Raw genomic sequence first — 18,930 nt, 5'->3', positions numbered from 1 at the left:
AAAATATCTGAAAAAAAAGTCTGAAAAATATCTGAAAAAAAAGTCTGAAAAAAAAGATTTGAAAAAAAAGATCTGAAAAATGTCTGAAAAAAAGTCTGAAAAAAAAGATTTGGAAAAAAGTCTGAATAAAAAAGATCTGAAAAAAGTCTGAAAAAAAGATCTGAAAAATGTCTGAAAAATAAGATCTGAAAAATGTCTGAAATAAAAGTCTGAAAAAAAAGATCTGAAAAATGTCTGAAAAAAAGTCTGAAAAAAAAGATTTGGAAAAAAGTCTGAATAAAAAAGATCTGAAAAAAGTCTGAAAAAAAGATCTGAAAAATGTCTGAAAAATAAGATCTGAAAAATGTCTGAAATAAAAGTCTGAAAAAAAAGATTTGAAAAAAGTCTGAAAAATATCTGAAAAAAAAGATTTATTTTTTTTCAGATCTTTTTTTTTGATGACCTCTGACCTCTGGTTTATACAATGTGTTTTAGTTAATTCTTGAATATTATACCTTTATCATTCATTCTTGACCGTGGCAATAGTAAAAACTATTATCAGTCTATTATCAAGGTGCACTTACTAGATTTCCTTCAGAGCTTTCAGCTCTGAAACAAATCTAATGAACTCAGAGTCCTCAATACTACAGACCTGCAGTTACCTATCAAAATAAAACACATCAGCTGATAAAATCATGCTGTTGTTTTGAAAGAGGGGTACCGGAAGCCATGCAGTTATCTAATACAAAATAAAATACAAAGGGTTGATTATAATCATGCTTTTGTTTTGTAAAGCCCGACCGGAAACTTGGAGTTCCTTGCCGGGAATTGGTGGAGCTGAGCCGGAAGTAGCTAACAGCCGGAAGTAGCTAGCAGCTAGCAGCTAACTAGAGTTGCTCTGTGAGGCTCTGAGTTTAAACTACATCTTCTGTTTAAAGTGGACACTTTAGTCTCCAGGTGAAGACAGGTTGAGTCTCCAGGTGAACTTGGTAAGAAGACATCTTTCTCTGAACAATGTTTTTATTTGTGTTTCACTCAGTAGTTGCAGCTAGCAGCTAGCAGCTAGCAGCTAGCAGCTAGCAGCTAGCAGCTAGCAGCTAGCAGCTAGCAGCTAGCAGCTAGCAGCTAGCAGCTAGCAGCTAGCAGCTAGCAGCTAGCAGCTAGCAGCTAGCAGCTAGCAGCTAGCAGCTAGCAGCTAGCAGCTAGCAGCTAGCAGCTAGCAGCTAGCAGCTAGCACTCAACTCTTATTCCAGTTATTAACTAACTAAACCATCAGAGAACTGTGTTCTGTTTGTTTTCAGATCACTGTGTGTGTGAGTGTGAGTGTGTGTGTGTGAGTGTGAGTGTGTGTGTGTGTGTGTGAGTGTGTGAGTTTGTGTGAGTGTGTTTGTGTGTGTGTGTGAGAGAGTGTGTGTCACCTGGGCTGAAGTCCTCAGTCTCTCTGGCTGTAGGTGATACTGGTTCCGTGGCTGGTTCTGGTTCTGGTTCTGTGGCTGGTTCTGGTTCTGGTTCTGGTTCCGTAGCTGGTGCTGGTTCCGAGCCAGTCCTCTCTGTAGATGAAGATGTCCCTGGCCCAGCGGGTGCTCCTCTCCTGGATCTTCTCCCTGATCTTCCTCATCATGCTGGTCCTCAAGCTGGACGCTAAGATCCACTGGAACTGGTTCCTCATCTTCCTCCCCGTCTGGACCTTCGACACCATCCTCATCCTCATGCTGATAGTGAAGATGGCGGGGCGCTGCAAGCCGGACTTTGACCCCAGGGATGGCGAGCAGAGCCTGAAGAGGAGGCTGTGGTACCTGACGGCCCTGCTGCTGAAGCTGGCCTTCTGTGTGACGCTGTGCTCCCGCCTGGAGAGCCTCACGGAGATGTGGGTCAGCGTGGTGTGTGTCCCTCTGTGGGTGCTGCTGGGTGGGGCGCTGGTGGAGCTGGGCCACAGTGTGTTCCACTACAGGAGGGAATGAGCCAGAGGACTCTTTGAGACATGTAACACGGGGGACAAAAACTTCAAACATCTATCGCTTGGGATGAACCAATCTGATCCACCGGACTGGTATCCGGGCCGATACTGACCTTAAGTGGACCTGGTGTCGGTCGGACACGACGCTTCCACATTAAATACACTTTCTTTGACAATGTCGTTATAAAATTCACTGTGTGTGCTATAAGTTACAGTTAAATCACAGTGAGTTCTACACGGTGTGGTTTGCAGGTTTATGGGAGAAAAAGAGAACGAGTATCGGATCAGGAAGTGGTGTTTGAGTTTGTGTCATTCTGTGACATCATTGGATCCTTGTTCAAAAGGAAGATTGTACGTACACCAGTCCACACAGTTTGGCATCTCTAGAATAATTCCAGCCTTCACATTGTTTTGGCGTTCACATTACTGCCTTCTGGCTCGTCTTCAGGCTGCAGGATTTAATGAAATGGTGAACTGGGCTAGAGGGTAAAAAACAGGATGTTTATTTGATATAAACTCGACCTGCACTGCATCAGATCAGCTTCACTAAATGTTGGTCTTCAATTCCCTTTTCTAGGGAGAGATCACACATACAGTATGTACACACAGACACAGTGACGTCTAATGAGGGATCCTTGCGACGCTGAAACTAGTCGTGTATTGACGGTATGAAATGATCTAATCTGCACTGTGTGCCACTGAGCCATATTATACCTGTTTATGAACTCACTGTTGACCGTGTACGTCACTATCTGATCATTTCTCTAAAGCAGTTAGAAACCTCACAACTTCAATATGTGATGATACACACATTACAATTATAAGTCAGTACTAGGGATGCACCGATACCAATACCAGTATCGTGTATCGGGTCCTCGTACTCGCAAAACGGCTCCGATACAACGGCACCGTTACCACTTTACAGCAGCGTGACGTTAACCTCTCGTCACCATCTTACGGGTCCTATCGCAGACGCTCACGCTTCACCTCGGGGCCGGGATCCCACCTCAGCCGGCGCGTGCGTCAGACTCCTTGGTCCGTGTTTCAAGACGGGTCGAGCGGGTTGCAGACATCGCCACAGACCCCTGGCGCCTTTAACGTGGGCCGAGCCCCGATCTGGGGGCACAACGCAGTTGGGGTGCACTAAAAATAGTCCGCCTTGGTCGACAGTGGCACCGGGCCCCGTCCCTCCCCGGCGGTGAGAGAGAGCGCAGCAAGCACTTTGTCCACGGCCCCGGGAAGCACCGTCACCCCGAGCCTTTCCAAGCCGACCTAGACCCGGTGGCGGCGCACCGCCTCGTATGCGGGACTCCCCAGCCTGCCGTGTGTCGCTCACACCCTCCAGCTGGCTGTTAACGAGGGTCTTTAGACACAGAGAAGTACTCGTATCGGTATCGGAGAGTACCCAAATGTAAGTACTTGTACTCCGTCTGAAATAAAGTGGTATCGGTGCATCCCTAGTCAGTACCCATCCCAGGATGTCCCTCTGCCACTGACGCGGATTGAATGTAAATCCTTAACTTCCTCTATCTATATATATATATATATATATATATATATATATATATATATATATATATATACACATATATATATATATATATATACACATATATATATATATATATATATATATACACATATATATATATATATATATATATATACACATATATATATATATATATATATATATACACATATATATATATATACACACCTACTGTTGTGGCACCAAAGTTCCCGGCAGTCGATCCACCGCTGCCATCACCATCTCTGGACCCGAGCCGCTTTAGTAGCTAAAAAGACAAATACTGAAACCGTGATGATATGAAATGCCGGAGAGAAATTAACACTAAGTCAATATTTTTGAACCATTTATTGAGAGGTTCTCATCAGAGTATAAATCACACTACCAAGTCTTATCTTAGGAAATAAAATGTATTTACAACAAATTTTTCACATACATTGGTTTCAAATAAAAACAGACAGTAAATGATATAAATAAGTTCTATGGAAAATAAAACTTGTCTTACAAAAAATATATGCAATTTCTGTATACATTTTCTCACATTGGTGCTAATAACATCTATACTGTACAGTTTTGGTACATACAGTATCATTTACAGCCCTGTGTGAGTCAAACAACGTCCAGTCTGAAAACAACTAACTCGCTCCGATTCTGGAGTGTTAAAAACAACGAACCCCGTCGACTAAAGCAACACGAGGAGTTCAGCAGGAGCTCGGTGACCTGCTGCGATGTCCCTAACAGTGAACGTATTCCTATGGCAGGGAGTAAGGATGGTTGTTTTCAGATTGGCTAGTCCAGTACCTAAAATAGGTGCTTTAAGAGCGAAGCTAAGTAGTGCACAGGCACTGACACATGGGTCACATAACATTTTATATAGAGCCTACATACATTCGCTAACAAACGTGAAGTGAGCTACTTAGCTTACATTCTTAGGCACTGATAAAATACTTGGAGAGTGCATCCTCTTTTCACTACGTCACTGGAGTAATGTGGCTGTGTCGGTAAAGAAATGGAATGCACCCCGCTCATCAATTACAGATTAGAAAGACCAGCTGATGTCTGAAGGAAGGATGCATTTTCAAATACTTTAACAAAGCCTCGGCGTAAGTTGTACAGTAAAAAAAAGAAGACTAGACATCTAGACATTCATGTTAAGAAGTCTTTCTGTGTTTGGGGGGTGTGTGTTTTAAGGGGCTGTTTTAACGAGTGCTGCTGTGGCCGAGTGTCCTGTAGGGGGGGGGCAGGTTTTCCCTGCACCGTGTCCTTTACTTTGAGACCTTTAGAGGAAACAAGTGTCCGACTGTCAGGTCCGGGCTTAGAGGAAGAGCCTCGAGAGTCACTGTGATGGTGAGTCTTAGGCCGACTGTCTGTGAAGGAAAGGGCCAGAGTCTGGTGAGCCTCCATCGGCTTAAAGAGGTCAAAGGTGAAGAAAGTCCGTGGTGGTTTGTGTTCTGGTGGCGCCGGACCAGAGGCAGACTTCTTCCTCTCCTCTTTACTGTTGACGTCTTTATCCTTCTTTCCATCTTTCTTAATCTGAATGTTAGCAGGTTTGGGAGCGCCCGTCTTCCCGTCTTCTCTCCCCGACTTCGCCTGGACGCCCTGCGTACTCGGCGTGTGGCCCTCTTTGCCCTCCCTGTGCCCGCTCTTCTCCTTCTTCCCGTGTGAAGACTTGTGTTTATGTGAGCAGGCGTCCCGAGCCTCGTCTCTGTCCGGCCGTGAGTGAGACGCTGCCTGTGTGCCTCCCCTGTCCTTCTCGTGCTCCTTCTCTCTCTTGACGTGGGCTTGTGTTGTCTTTGAGTCCCACTTCTCGTCTCTCTGTGCAGGCAGGGAAGTCTGGGAGGCTTTACTGCCCTCTCTCGACCGCTCCTCCTCCTCTTTTTTCCTCATCTGTGGCAACGGCTGCATCGATGTACCCCCCTCTCTTCCCCCCTCTCTTCCTCCCTCGGCCTTCACCTTCTCCTGCTCTCTCACCCGGTCCTTCTCTCTATCCCTGTCTTTCACCCTATCCTTTTTATCCCTTTCCTTCTCTTTACTCCTATCCTTTTCCTTCTTCTCCTTCTCTTTAATCCTCTCCTTTTCATCTTTCTCTCTTTTTCCTTTCTCTTTTTCCTTTTTGATTTGTGGTGTGTTGTAAGTGCTCATTAAACTATCTTTAGTTTTCTCTTTTAGACTTTGACCTGGACCAGTCGTCTTCTGCTGCCTCTCTTCCTCCACATCGTTCTCCTTCTTTATCTGCTGTAGTGACTTTAAGGATGAACTGTCCACTCCTCCTTCCTCATGGCCCTTCTGCAGCGTCTGACATGTGTCTTCACCTCCATCTCCCCCTCCTTTACCTTCCTCCTTCTCATCTTCCTCAGCTTTAGTCTCCATTAGTGTGTGAGTGAGTACGCCTTCGTCTCTCTCCTTCTTGATGAAAGGTAGAGGCTGTGTTGTCGACAGCCCCTTCATCTCGACTCTGTTCTCTCGCTCTTCCTCCTTGAAAATCTGTGTCGGAGTTTGTGAGAGCAGCCCCTCCCCTCCCTCGGTGTCCTCATCCTCCAGCTTCCTCACCGTCTGTACAGCAGGCTCACACTCCTTCCTCTCAACCTCCTCATCTTCCTCCTCTTCTTTGATATAAAGTGTTACTTCTCTAGGTGCACACTTCTCCTCCTCCGTCACCCCTTCCTCCTGCTTCTCTTCGTGTTGGTGATACTGTTTGAGTCGGATGTGCCAGGCCAGACTGCAGACAGCAGACACCGTTTTGAACTGGTGGACGACTCCTCTGGGAATGAAGTAGATGTCATCGTGGTAGAGTTGGATGCGGGCGTATCGGATCCCCTCCCTCCTCAGCTGGTTCAGCTTGGCGTCATCAATCCACTGAACACACTGTGGAGGCAACGACAGCAACACACGACATTCAGTAATCAGTTTTCTTCATCAATCCCTCAGTTAAATGAGCAGATGTTTTCATTACTGTAAGGTAAAAAGAAAAGAACAACCGAGTCTCGTCATGTATTGCTCAGGCTAACAGTATTATAATGAGGAATTCCTCTAATCTAATTAGATTACCAGGAGTCAACGCGGCATGTTAGAGGTTAAAGAGAGACTCTGGGTTTTCTGTTCTGCACTTGAAGCTGCATTATTTGACTTTTTTGGACACTTGGGGACAATACAATAAACTGTAAACACAATCTATTCACACCACTGTATCATACTAGGCACGATTAATAACTGGGACCCACCTGAGACAGCGGAGGTTCATGGAGGTCCAGCTGCAGCCTCATGACCACCTCTGGGAAATCTCCAGCATGGAAACACACGACATCTTTGGTGATCCGACCAGGAGCGTCACTTCTGCAACGCAAGATGCAAAGTTCTGTTGACTGATCTCAGGTTGTATTCTATACAAAAGGTGTGTGTGTGTTTGTGTGTGTACTGTTCGTGATAAGGTAAAAAGACGTCACTGAGTACTCACTCCTCTCCGCAGCGCACAGCCTTCAGCACACCTACAGCAGCAGTAGTTTGTCTCTCGAACCCCTGACCGATGTGGTCAGCGTGGGCTCTCGTCCGGTCCTCAAACAGCATCTCTCTGGGCTCACTGGCTCTGGGTAGATACTGCAGGTTCTTTATCTCATTGGTGGACCTGAAATACATTTATTCACAGCAGTCAGGATGTGTTCAGAGCATGGTTAAGTACCTGTATGTGACATGTGGAGTTGAGAGATAAGCTGAAGGTATTTCACTCGTTCTGCTACGTCAGCTTTCCTTCAAACTACTTCTTTTGAAGAGGAGGATGCCGGTGAGACGATAACAGCTGTGCACCGGCAAACATTTACACACTTAATATGTGGACCCACCTTTTCCTTTTGAAGGGTGATTTTGGCATGTCTGCCATCGGGATCATCTGTTCTCCCGGTCTGACCCACATTATGGGGCCGTCGTCGCTCTCGGTGGGGCTCTGCAGCCGCAGACTGGAGAACGTTCCCCAGGGCAGAGTCCGCTGCAGAAACACAGGGTGAGAAACTCTGAGTTACATAACGAGCCGTAGCCAGATGTTCACACGTCCACCGGCTGTAAGGGCGTGTACACATGTAGACATGACAAACACACTGACCTCCAGGAAGGGAGATTCCTCCAACATGCTGATGAACTCGGGGAAGTAGTCTCCAACCTCTTCGTCCACAGCACCGACCAGACTGACCTGCCGCATGGCCCCGGCACGGTACGTTCCCTGGGAATACGTCCGCTTCACCTGCAGGACGAACCACAGAGAAGACGGAGAAGACAGATCAGACCCTCACCCAGCAGCTGTCCAGATACGTTACTGCCAGCTGAGACGTTTTTAACACCTTTTATAGAACATGTCTGTCTAACAACTGAGATCAGCACCGTCAGTGTGTCCTTAACAGAAATGGTTTGACCTTTCCGGTACACCTGCCTTTAATAAAGCACTCAATGAGGGTACCCTCAGCATCTGCTTGGTGGTCAACAGGACCTTAAAGACAATGATTTAGGTCTCTGGCGGATCTCCAAGACACTCAACAGTCACCAGGAGAAGCAAACGTCAACGCACAACAGATAAAAGACGAGCTGTTGTTACTCTGATGGATAAAAGACCGACTGACAACACAATCAGACCTCTGGGTGACAGAGTCCCTCATCAGACATCAGGGGAAGGCTCTACTGAATAGAAGTCAACATTACAGCGTCCACTTCAACAGTGTGAGAGAAGCTTTCATGAAGCAGGACTGAAGCCTCAGAACAACCATAAACATGTATTATGTGTCAGAATCAGGCTGATCCAGCTCTGATCGTTGTGAAGCTGTAGTGTTTTCTTACTAAAAGATGAAGCTATCAAATGAACTGAATCCTTCACAGCTTCATTCAGAACATTGACATTGTTTTAAATCTGGTATTTCTGCAGAGGGGCAGATAAAGATCAGGCTACACGAATATCATTTCATATCATAATATTATACTGTTTGTAGAATTAGATTCCCGTGGTGGCTGTATAGTAGTGATGGAGGTGTCAGTCGGGCAGGTTCAGGGACGCAAGACGGTAAAGATGTTAATGATAATGTGTCCACCACCGGCATACTCCAGTTATACTGTATTAAATAAGACATAACTTTATTCATCCTGATGGATGAGGAGTACAAAAGATGATAAGTTTACATAGGAAATAAAATGAGGCTATATATCTATATATATCTATATATACACACACACTTATACAATAAATATAAACAGTCTATGTGATACATGTTGCACACAGAAAGCTGAGGTCATCTTATTGGTCTACCAGCTCACTTTATACAGTTTAATGTGCCTCCATCAGGACGGAGGAGGCACTAAAGACTACATGACGTATTGTTTCCCATCATTTATTGGCTTTTAAAGGAGCAGTGTGAAGGATCCGGCGGGATCTAGCGGTGAGGTGAGGAGAACCAGCTGAAGCCTCTCCTGTGCCGAGCGTGTTGGGAGAGCTACGGTGGTACAGGTGTGAACACACTCAAGACACATTGAGATCAGATCTTTCAGACCATATTCAGACCACATTCAGAGGTGGTCTGGGCCTCATATGATCTCTTGCTTTCAGCAGTGTGTAGTGAATGTGTCCTGGACCACATTAAGGACCGCCTACTCATCTGATGTCCAGCTGGGATCCGCGGCGTCTCACTGTACCTTTCAGGTGAATAGAACGACAGACGTGAGCGCTGGTCTGCCTCGCAGCATGGAGACGGCCTCTGTGCTCTACTGTATCCTCTCGGTACAACTGTATTTTATTAAAATATATCTTGTTGGGTGCCGCAGTAGCTCACCTGGTAAAGCGGGCGGCCCCAGGTTCGAATCATCCCCTCTCTCTCTCTCCCCCTTACAAAAAACTATCTCTGTCTCTGTCAAAATAAAGGAATAAAAGCCCAAAAAATTATCTTTAAAAAAAAAATATATATCTTGTTTTATAGGCTACATATCTACAGACTATCAGACTGGGAACAGGAAGGGCATTATTATCATACTGTCGGAGGTGAGTCGCTGTTTTTGTTACGCTGCTTTTCGCGGAGCACTACAAGATGATTCTGAGAACATCTGAGGAGAGAAAAAGGCAACGTAACAGAATATTGATTCATATCTGATCAGCGCTGCCTAGTTTCACCGTTTGGTCGGAGTTGGTGATTGATTGACAGATGCCTCCGTTGAATGAACAGCCAATAGGAACGCTCTCTCTCTCTGAAACGACCTGTGATTGGTCAAAGTCTCCCGTCACGGGCTAGATGTTCTAAAGCCTGAAAACAGAGCCATGAGGAGAGCAGAAGTCTAGTTATCTCTCAGAACACTTCAATTACAATATGCTGAAAGGTTATTATGGGATGTCTGCCCAGTGATGCCTTTGCGCGGAGCTGACACCCGACCACCCGCCTGTTCTCTCTCCTCCCTGGCTCTCTGAAGCGCTGTACCCCTACAGGCTGTTGTCTGACAAAAGCAGCGGTGCCGGCGACGCAGAGGTCCCCGGAGACCGCCGGTACAATAACCTTTTATTTTGATGTTAATAAAATGTACCATAATTCAGGAATATGTAGAATATTACCACTGACATTCCTGTAATATTACGTCACAACGGCTGCTGTATCAGCCGTGTGTTTACTACGTGTTTATTAGCATATAGAGCGGGAAAGTGAGATCAGATCACAAGTAGTCACTGGAGACGCATTCTAATGCCAGGTGTGAACAGATGTACTTAGAGCTGTCCGTGTGTGATCCGATCACTGAGGACGCATGTTAATACCAGGTGTGAACAGGGCCTGTGATTCTCAAAGGGAGAGAGACCCCGCGGGCTCCGTGACACGCCGTCCACACGACCAGAACACTGAGCAAACTGAGCTGTGTTATTATAAAGTGAGTTATATTTCAGGCTCTTGAGACAAGATATGCAATAAAATACATGTAGATCCTGTATCCTTTACTTCCACATGGAAGCGTAGTGGCAGTAGAAACTCTCTTGATTCGGACACATCACGTCAGTCTGGCAGCGAACACAGTCATGAATCAGTCAGTCACAACTTGACGGGCACCGAACGCTGCTGCTGCTGAACCATCTCAGCACCGTCCGGATCATCTAGAGACGTTAAACCCAAACTGGCTAAATTAAGAAAATATGATCCAGATCCAGAGGGAGATCCAGAGAGAGATCCAGAGAGAGATCCAGAGGGAGATCCAGAGAGAGATCCAGAGGGAGATCCAGAGAGAGAGATCCAGAGAGAGACCCAGAGAGAGATCCAGAGAGAGATCCAGAGAGAGATCCAGAGAGAGATCCAGAGAGAGATCCAGAGAGAGATCCAGAGAGAGATCCAGAGGGAGATCCAGAGAGAGATCCAGAGAGAGATCCAGAGAGAGAGATCCAGAGAGAGACCCAGAGAGAGATCCAGAGAGAGAGATCCAGAGAGAGACCCAGAGAGAGATCCAGAGGGAGATCCAGAGAGAGATCCAGAGGGAGATCCAGAGGGAGATCCAGAGAGAGAGATCCAGAGAGAGACCCAGAGAGAGATCCAGAGGGAGATCCAGAGAGAGATCCAGAGAGAGATCCAGAGGAAGACCCAGAGAGAGATCCAGAGAGAGATCCAGAGAGAGATCCAGAGGAAGACCCAGAGGGAGATCCAGAGAGAGATCCAGAGAGAGATCCAGAGGGAGATCCAGAGGGAGATCCAGAGAGAGATCCAGAGGAAGACCCAGAGAGAGATCCAGAGAGAGACCCAGAGAGAGATCCAGAGAGAGATCCAGAGAGAGACCCAGAGAGAGATCCAGAGAGAGATCCAGAGAGAGATCCAGAGGAAGACCTCGGGAACAATCTCTGTCCCAGTGAGGGATCTCTGGCTTGAATAATCTGACATTTTTTCGGACCTAAATTCATTCTGTCAATTTCTAAAAACAAAATTAGAATACAACCTGTGATGGAGGTATAGGGTGGAAGTCTTTTTTTTAATTTAAGAAATATAATTTAACTAACTGCTGTCTCAGGGATTAGATCTTAATCACGTCTTATTTTATGGAAGATATAATAGATTTTCATTAATCATTAATAAATAAATTGAAAACCAGAAATGTGTGCCTCTTTATAAGAGTTGATATTAATATATTTTAATATATTTGGAACATGTGCAGGGAAGAAACACAGATGAAAGGTCCCATATCAGCTCATCTTCAGGTTCATACTTGTATTTTGTGTTTCTACTAGAATATGTTTACATGCTGTAAGGTTAAAAAAAACACTTTATTTCTCTCATACTGTCTGCCTGAATATACCTGTATCCACTCTCTGTCTGAAACGCTCCGTTTTAGTGCATTTCAATGGAATTGCGTTGCTAAGCAACAGTTTGGGTCCATGTTTACTTCCTGTCAGCTGATGATATTTACATCCACTGCAACAGGAAATAAACTGGGACACATTTAGAATGTTTACGTTTAAAACTGTGTAATGGTCTAAATATTGTATATTTGTGACATCACAAATGGACAGAAATCCTAACGGCTTGTTTCAATCGCACAATTTCTGAATACGGGCTGTGTGTATTTCTCTGTATATTGAGCGTTTTGATAGTTTAACAGTATTTACATATAGCACTTAAACCTGCTTTATAATATAAAAGACATGAAAATCTCACTTTTTACAATATGGGACCTTTAAAGTCTCACATGGAAAATATTAAATGCTTAATAAAAACATTTATCTGAGATTGAGCAGTCTGGTGTTCATTATTCATTTTCTGATCTATGCCTGTTACGTTAATGCCTATTTCTCTCCTCAGATGTTCTCAGAATCATCTCGTAGTGCGGTTTGGCTGTTAGATGAGAAAACATGTTGAGATCAGTTGAGGAAACACCAAGCACCGCCCACCAGCCGGAGCACACTCTCATGTTACAGCTAAACCGTGCACTACAAGATGATTCTGAGAACATGTGAGGAGAGAAACAGAACGCAACAGAATATTGATTCATATTTGATCAGCGCTGCCTAGTTTGACCGTTTGGTCGGAGTTGGTGAGTGATTGACAGCTGCCTCCGTTGAGTGAACAGACAATAGGAACGCTCTCTCTCTCTGAAATGACCTGTGATTGGTTAAAGTCTCCCGTCACGGGCTAGATGTTCTAAAGCCTGTAAACAGAGCCACGAGGAGCAGAAGTCTAGTTTTCTCTCAGAACACTTCAATTTCAATATGATGAAAGGTTATTATGGGATTTTTACCCAATGATGCCAAAAATATTCTGCAGGTTTAACTTGAAAAACTTGAACAAATCAAGTGCAGTTATCAACTACTAGTAGATTCTATAAATGAGTTCAATGTAATGAGAATTTCAAAGAGGAGTGCAACGGCAAATTGACATATTTATATGGATCGGTAACCTCAGTCTGATACCGGTGGGATCCATCTCTAGCCGTTAGCTTTACGAAGCATATAATATCCGTTTTGAACTCATAGATAATTAAACTTTCTTCAGTGGTATCTTCAGAGGCTGACATGAAAGCACAGCTCCAACTGAAGGTGCTATAATCCCCATCGAGCAGGAAACCATTATGTTAAGTGACAAACAATGTGACACACACCATTAAGACTCACTGCTCCACAAGACAACCTGAAACACTCTGAACACACGAAGAAAGATGACTAGAGGAAGAGTGAGGAGCTCTATCCATCAACAGCCTGGACAAAGACTGACACACAGAACACAAGAGAAGCTGCTGATGTCTTCAGCTTCAGTTGAGTCTGTCCTGCTCACACCTCCAGATTACAAACGGACACTTCACAGTATCAAAGTGGACGAGTCAGATTCAGCGTCCTCTTACACACAGAACCTCCAAACTAAAGAGAGGACAGTAATACTAAAAACTACAATCTTACCTGAGAGTAGAAGTTGACCATGGTCGTCGTCTCGATGTCCTTCTTCCCGAGCACCTCCATCTTTACCGGCGCGCTGGGGAACTTGTAAGAGAAGTAATCCAGGAAGTCTGGGAGGTAGGACGCTGCTCCGTGGATGATTCCCATCACAAAACCCGCAGCCTGGGCCTCGTCCTCACTGAACGACAGGGTCACAAACTCCTGGGCGAAACGCTGCATCTCAGCCGCAGACAGACCGGAGAGCTGCTCGGTGTAGGCGTGCGCCACAGACGCCCCCCCGTTGGCCTGCTGCTCGATGTGGATCAGACGGCCGAACTCCAGACCCGACAGGCCCGGTGCCGGGGTGCAGTGGAGCGGGGAGCTGTAGCCGAGCCGGTCCCTGACCATGGAGGAGATGGAGGAGATGGAGGCGGCGGTGGTGGCAGTGAAGGGAGGATCCTGGTGGTGTTGTGGTGCTGTGAGGTTGGCGGTGGTGTGGAGGAGACCGCTGCTGCTGTTGATGCTGTTGTTGTTCCCATTAATTCGACTGAGGAACTCGGGCGGACCCAGAGTCACTCCAGAACACACCGTCTGGCATGAGCGGTGATACATTTTGGGTCTGCTGTGCCTCTCCTTCACCCGCTCGCCATCTTTGTGCTTCTTTTTCTTCTTCTTCTTGAGTTTCTTCAGCAGGAGGTCTTCCTCAGAACCGGCTGTGGGCTTCTCCTTCGACTCTATAAAGGACGATAAGACATTTTACAATGAGAACAACGCTGTGCATCATTTGATATACTTGAGATTACGCGTGACAGCTTAGCGTAAAAGTAAAGACATTTGTTGAACTAGGTTATGTTTTAATGTGACTCTATATTAATGTATTAATGTATGGCTTGTGTTTGTAATTTACATGAACTATAAATCAGGGCTGTCAAAGTGAACGCGATAATAACACGTTAATGCAAATTTCATTAACGCAACTTGCGATTTGTAGGTTGTAGCGGCTCAGTTTTAAAGCTAGAGTGAAGATACTAATATATAAAACTATAAACCTGATGGATCCATCGGTACCAACCATGTCAGACTAGCTGGTCATGAAGGAGGTTAAATAACGCTCCAAACTGACACTAAATGTTGGAGAGGAAAAACTGTCCTGTCCATGTTCAAAGGGGTCCCTTGACCTCTGACCTCCAGATCAGTGAATGTAAATGGGTTCTATGGGTACCCACGAGTCTCCCCTTTACAGACATGCCCACTTTATGATAATCACATGCAGTTTGGGGCAAGTCATAGTCAAGTCAGCACACTGACACACTGACAGCTGTTGTTGCCTGTTGGGCTGCAGTTTGACATGTTATGATTGGAGCATCTTGTTTTATGCTAAATGCAGTACCTGTGAGGGTTTCTGGATCAATATCTGTTATTGATCTGTGTTGTTCATTGATTTACAATTATAAATATATACATACATTTACATAAAGCATCATATTTGTCCACTCCCATGTTGATAAGAGGATTAAATACTGGACTAATCTCCCTTTAAGGTTCATTTAGAACAGATGAAAGGTCCCATATCGTGCTCATTTTCAGGTTCATATTTGTATTTTGTGTTTCTACTAGAACATGTTTACATGCTATAATGTTTAAAAAAAAACTTTATTTTCCTCATACTGTCTGTCTGAATATACCTGTATTCACTCTCTGTCTGAAACGCTCCGTTTTAGTGAATTTCAACAGAATTGCGTTGCTAGGCAACAGTTTGGGTCCATGTTTACTTCCTGTCAGCTGATGTTATTTACATCCACTGTAACAGCAAATAAACTGGGACACTTTTAGAATGTTTACGTTTAAAACTGTGTAATGGTCTAAATATTGTATATTTGTGACATCACAAATGGACAGAAATCCTGATGGCTTGTTTCAAACGCACAATATCTGAATACGGGCTGTGTGTGTATTTCTCCGTATATTGAGCGTTTTGATAGTTTAACAGTATTTATATATCACTTAAACCTGCTTTATAATATAAAAGACATGAAAATCTCACTTTTTACAATATGGGACCTTTAAAAGATGTGCGATTAGTTAGCGATTAATCGTGATTAACTATTTTAATGGATTGACAGCCCTGATATAAATGTTTGCCAGTTTCTTCATTATTTCTTTCAAAATTCTGACATATTGTTATTAATCAGATATTTAATGATATTGGTCTCATGTTCTGCCGCCACACCTCCGACACTAACATATCGAACAGACTCATGAAAATCAAAGTTACACCAAAATAATGAGAAATGTGTTTTCATCCCAGCTGATGAACATGTCCTCTGTACCTTTCTGAGGAGGAATCACGTCTCCGTTCTCTCTGGAGATGTCATGAACAGGTGGCAGTTTATGATTCTTCCACTCTTTGCTCTTCTCCTTCTTCTTCTCTCGTTCTTTCTCCTTCACATGATGATCTGAGAAGAGAAGAAGAGGAGATACAGAGAGCTGCTTCATCCATCACACTGACCAACAAACATCTGGATCCATCACACTGACCAACACACATCATCATCATCACACTGACCAACACACATCTTCATCCAGCACACTGACCAACACACATCTTCATCATCACACTAACCAACACACATCTTCATCATCACACTAACCAACACACATCTTCATCATCACACTAACCAACACACATCATCATCATCACACTAACCAACACACATCATCATCATCACACTAACCAACACACATCTTCATCATCACACTAACCAACACACATCTTCATCATCACACTAACCAACACACATCATCATCACACTAACCAACACACATCTTCATCATCACACTAACCAACACACATCATCATCATCACACTAACCAACACACATCATCATCATCACACTAACCAACACACATCATCATCACACTAACCAACACACATCTTCATCATCACACTAACCAACACACATCATCATCATCACACTAACCAACACACATCTTCATCCAGCACACTGACCAACACACATCTTCATCATCACACTAACCAACACACATCTTCATCATCACACTAACCAACACACATCATCATCATCACACTGACCAACACACATCTTCATCCAGCACACTAACCAACACACATCTGGATCCATCACACTGACCAACACACATCATCATCATCACACTAACCAACACACATCTTCATCATCACACTAACCGACACACATCTTCATCATCACACTAACCAACACACATCTTCATCATCACACTAACCAACACACATCTTCATCCAGCACACTAACCAACACACATCTGGATCCAGCACACTAACCAACACACATCTGGATCCATCACACTGACCAACACACATCTTCATCATCACACTAACCAACACACATCTTCATCATCACACTAACCAACACACATCTGGATCCATCACACTAACCAACACACATCTGGATCCATCACACTAACCAACACACATCTTCATCATCACACTAACCAACACACATCTGGATCCATCACACTAACCAACACACATCTGGATCCATCACACTGACCAACACACATCTTCATCATCACACTGACCAACACACATCTGGATCCATCACACTAACCAACACACATCTTCATCATCACACTGACCAACACACATCTGGATCCATCACACTAACCAACACACATCTTCATCATCACACTAACCAACACACATCTGGATCCATCACACTAACCAACACACATCTGGATCCATCACACTAACCAACACACATCTTCATCATCACACTAACCAACACACATCTGGATCCATCACACTAACCAACACACATCTGGATCCATCACACTGACCAACACACATCTTCATCATCACACTGACCAACACACATCTGGATCCATCACACTAACCAACACACATCTTCATCATCACACTGACCAACACACATCTGGATCCATCACACTAACCAACACACATCTTCATCATCACACTAACCAACACACATCTGGATCCATCACACTAACCAACACACATCTTCATCATCACACTAACCAACACACATCTTCATCATCACACTAACCAACACACATCTGGATCCATCACACTAACCAACACACATCTTCATCATCACACTAACCAACACACATCTTCATCATCACACTAACCAACACACATCTGGATCCATCACACTGACCAACACACATCTGGATCCATCACACTAACCAACACACATCTTCATCATCACACTAACCAACACACATCTGGATCCATCACACTGACCAACACACATCTGGATCCATCACACTAACCAACACACATCTTCATCATCACACTAACCAACACACATCTTCATCATCACACTAACCAACACACATCTGGATCCATCACACTGACCAACACACATCTGGATCCATCACACTGACCAACACACATCTTCATCATCACACTAACCAACACACATCTGGATCCATCACACTGACCAACACACATCTTCATCATCACACTGACCAACACACATCTGGATCCATCACACTAACCAACACACATCTTCATCATCACACTGACCAACACACATCTTCATCATCACACTAACCAACACACATCTGGATCCATCACACTGACCAACACACATCTCCACGTGTGTGTTTATATATATAATCTCATCTGGGCCTAATAACTCCTGATGATGATAATAATAATAGCTGGAGGATGTTATGTAATAATGTATTAAATCATGTTATAGCTGTGTGTTATTAGTGATGGATGGAGGAGGTTATGTAATAATAGCAGTATAGATGTTATTAGTGATGGAGTAGAGGAGGTGTAGCTGAGCAGCAGGCTGTGTGTGTGCGTGTGTGTGTGCGTGTGTGTCGGTCCTATACCTCCCGGTCCCGGTACCGTCTTCAGGTCTCCGTTCTCGGTCTCGGTCTCGGTGTCGGTGTTCGTATCGTAGTTCGCGGTGATCCGCCGCTCCGCTTCGCCGCCGCTCCGCGTCGCTTCACCGCTTCGCTCCTTGTGTCGTTTCTCTTTCGCCCTCTTCGCTTTGTGAGGCGACGCGAGGAAGTTGCTGATTTTGAAGATCTTCCGGGCTGGAGTCGGTGGAGTCGGTGTAGTCCCGGTGGTTCCGGTGGTCCCGGTGGAGAGGCTCGGCTTGGCCGGGCCGAAACTCCATTTGGCTGGCGTCCCGTAACTCTGCTTGCCGTTGTGTTTCTGTTTGTCCGCTGCGCACACGCACAGCTCTCCGTTCAGCCTCCCGGGCTGCAGGCTCTTCAGGCTCTTCAGGCTCTTCAGGCTCTTCTCCTCCAGCCGGGGCTTCTTGCTGGGAGGCGGCAGGAGGTCGCTGGGGGCCTGCGGGCGGCTCTCCGGTGGTCGTTTGGAGAACAGAGCGTCTTTAGAGGGCTCTTTAGAGGGATCTGTTCTGCTGCTCGCTGCTGGCTGCATGCAGTCCACGGCCTCCGCCATCTTGGAAGTTTCTATTTTTTACCGTCAGACGTAACGAGAGACATAGGGGGCGGGGCTTAACGTGCTACGTCATCACGCAACAGAGGAGAGAGCCAGCCGGGGGCGGGGCTTAACGTGCTGCGTCATCACGCAATGGAGGAGAGAGAGCCAGCCGGAGGCGGGGCTTA

At 45.0% G+C, this 18,930-nt stretch overlaps 3 protein-coding genes across 3 annotated transcripts in view; 1 reads left to right on the top strand and 2 right to left on the bottom strand.

The window, feature by feature from the left end:
• The window catches only part of rad52 (RAD52 homolog, DNA repair protein), a 120,500-nt gene that overhangs the window by 73,008 nt on the left and 28,562 nt on the right, over nucleotides 1-18,930 (bottom strand). The window lies entirely within an intron of this gene.
• LOC141767019 (transmembrane protein 60-like) lies at nucleotides 1,229-3,413 on the top strand. Its single transcript, XM_074634291.1, has 2 exons — nucleotides 1,229-1,493; nucleotides 1,524-3,413. Exon 2 carries the CDS (start codon nucleotides 1,536-1,538, stop codon nucleotides 1,938-1,940), a length of 405 nt encoding a protein of 134 aa, XP_074490392.1. The 5' UTR covers nucleotides 1,229-1,493; nucleotides 1,524-1,535; the 3' UTR covers nucleotides 1,941-3,413.
• LOC141766953 (uncharacterized) lies at nucleotides 3,801-18,791 on the bottom strand. The gene is made up of 8 exons (XM_074634175.1): nucleotides 18,184-18,791; nucleotides 15,648-15,773; nucleotides 13,342-14,051; nucleotides 7,561-7,698; nucleotides 7,304-7,446; nucleotides 6,922-7,089; nucleotides 6,689-6,800; nucleotides 3,801-6,332 (listed from the first exon to the last, which is right to left on the bottom strand). The coding sequence occupies exons 1-8, from the start codon at nucleotides 18,761-18,763 to the stop codon at nucleotides 4,614-4,616; spliced, it is 3,696 nt and encodes a 1,231-aa protein (XP_074490276.1). The 5' UTR covers nucleotides 18,764-18,791; the 3' UTR covers nucleotides 3,801-4,613.

Source organism: Sebastes fasciatus, chromosome 4 (genome assembly GCF_043250625.1).
Source record: "Sebastes fasciatus isolate fSebFas1 chromosome 4, fSebFas1.pri, whole genome shotgun sequence".
NCBI lineage: Eukaryota > Metazoa > Chordata > Actinopteri > Perciformes > Sebastidae > Sebastes > Sebastes fasciatus.
The sequence above is the reverse complement of the archived record's forward strand: the minus strand, read 5'-3'. Positions and strand labels throughout refer to the sequence as shown.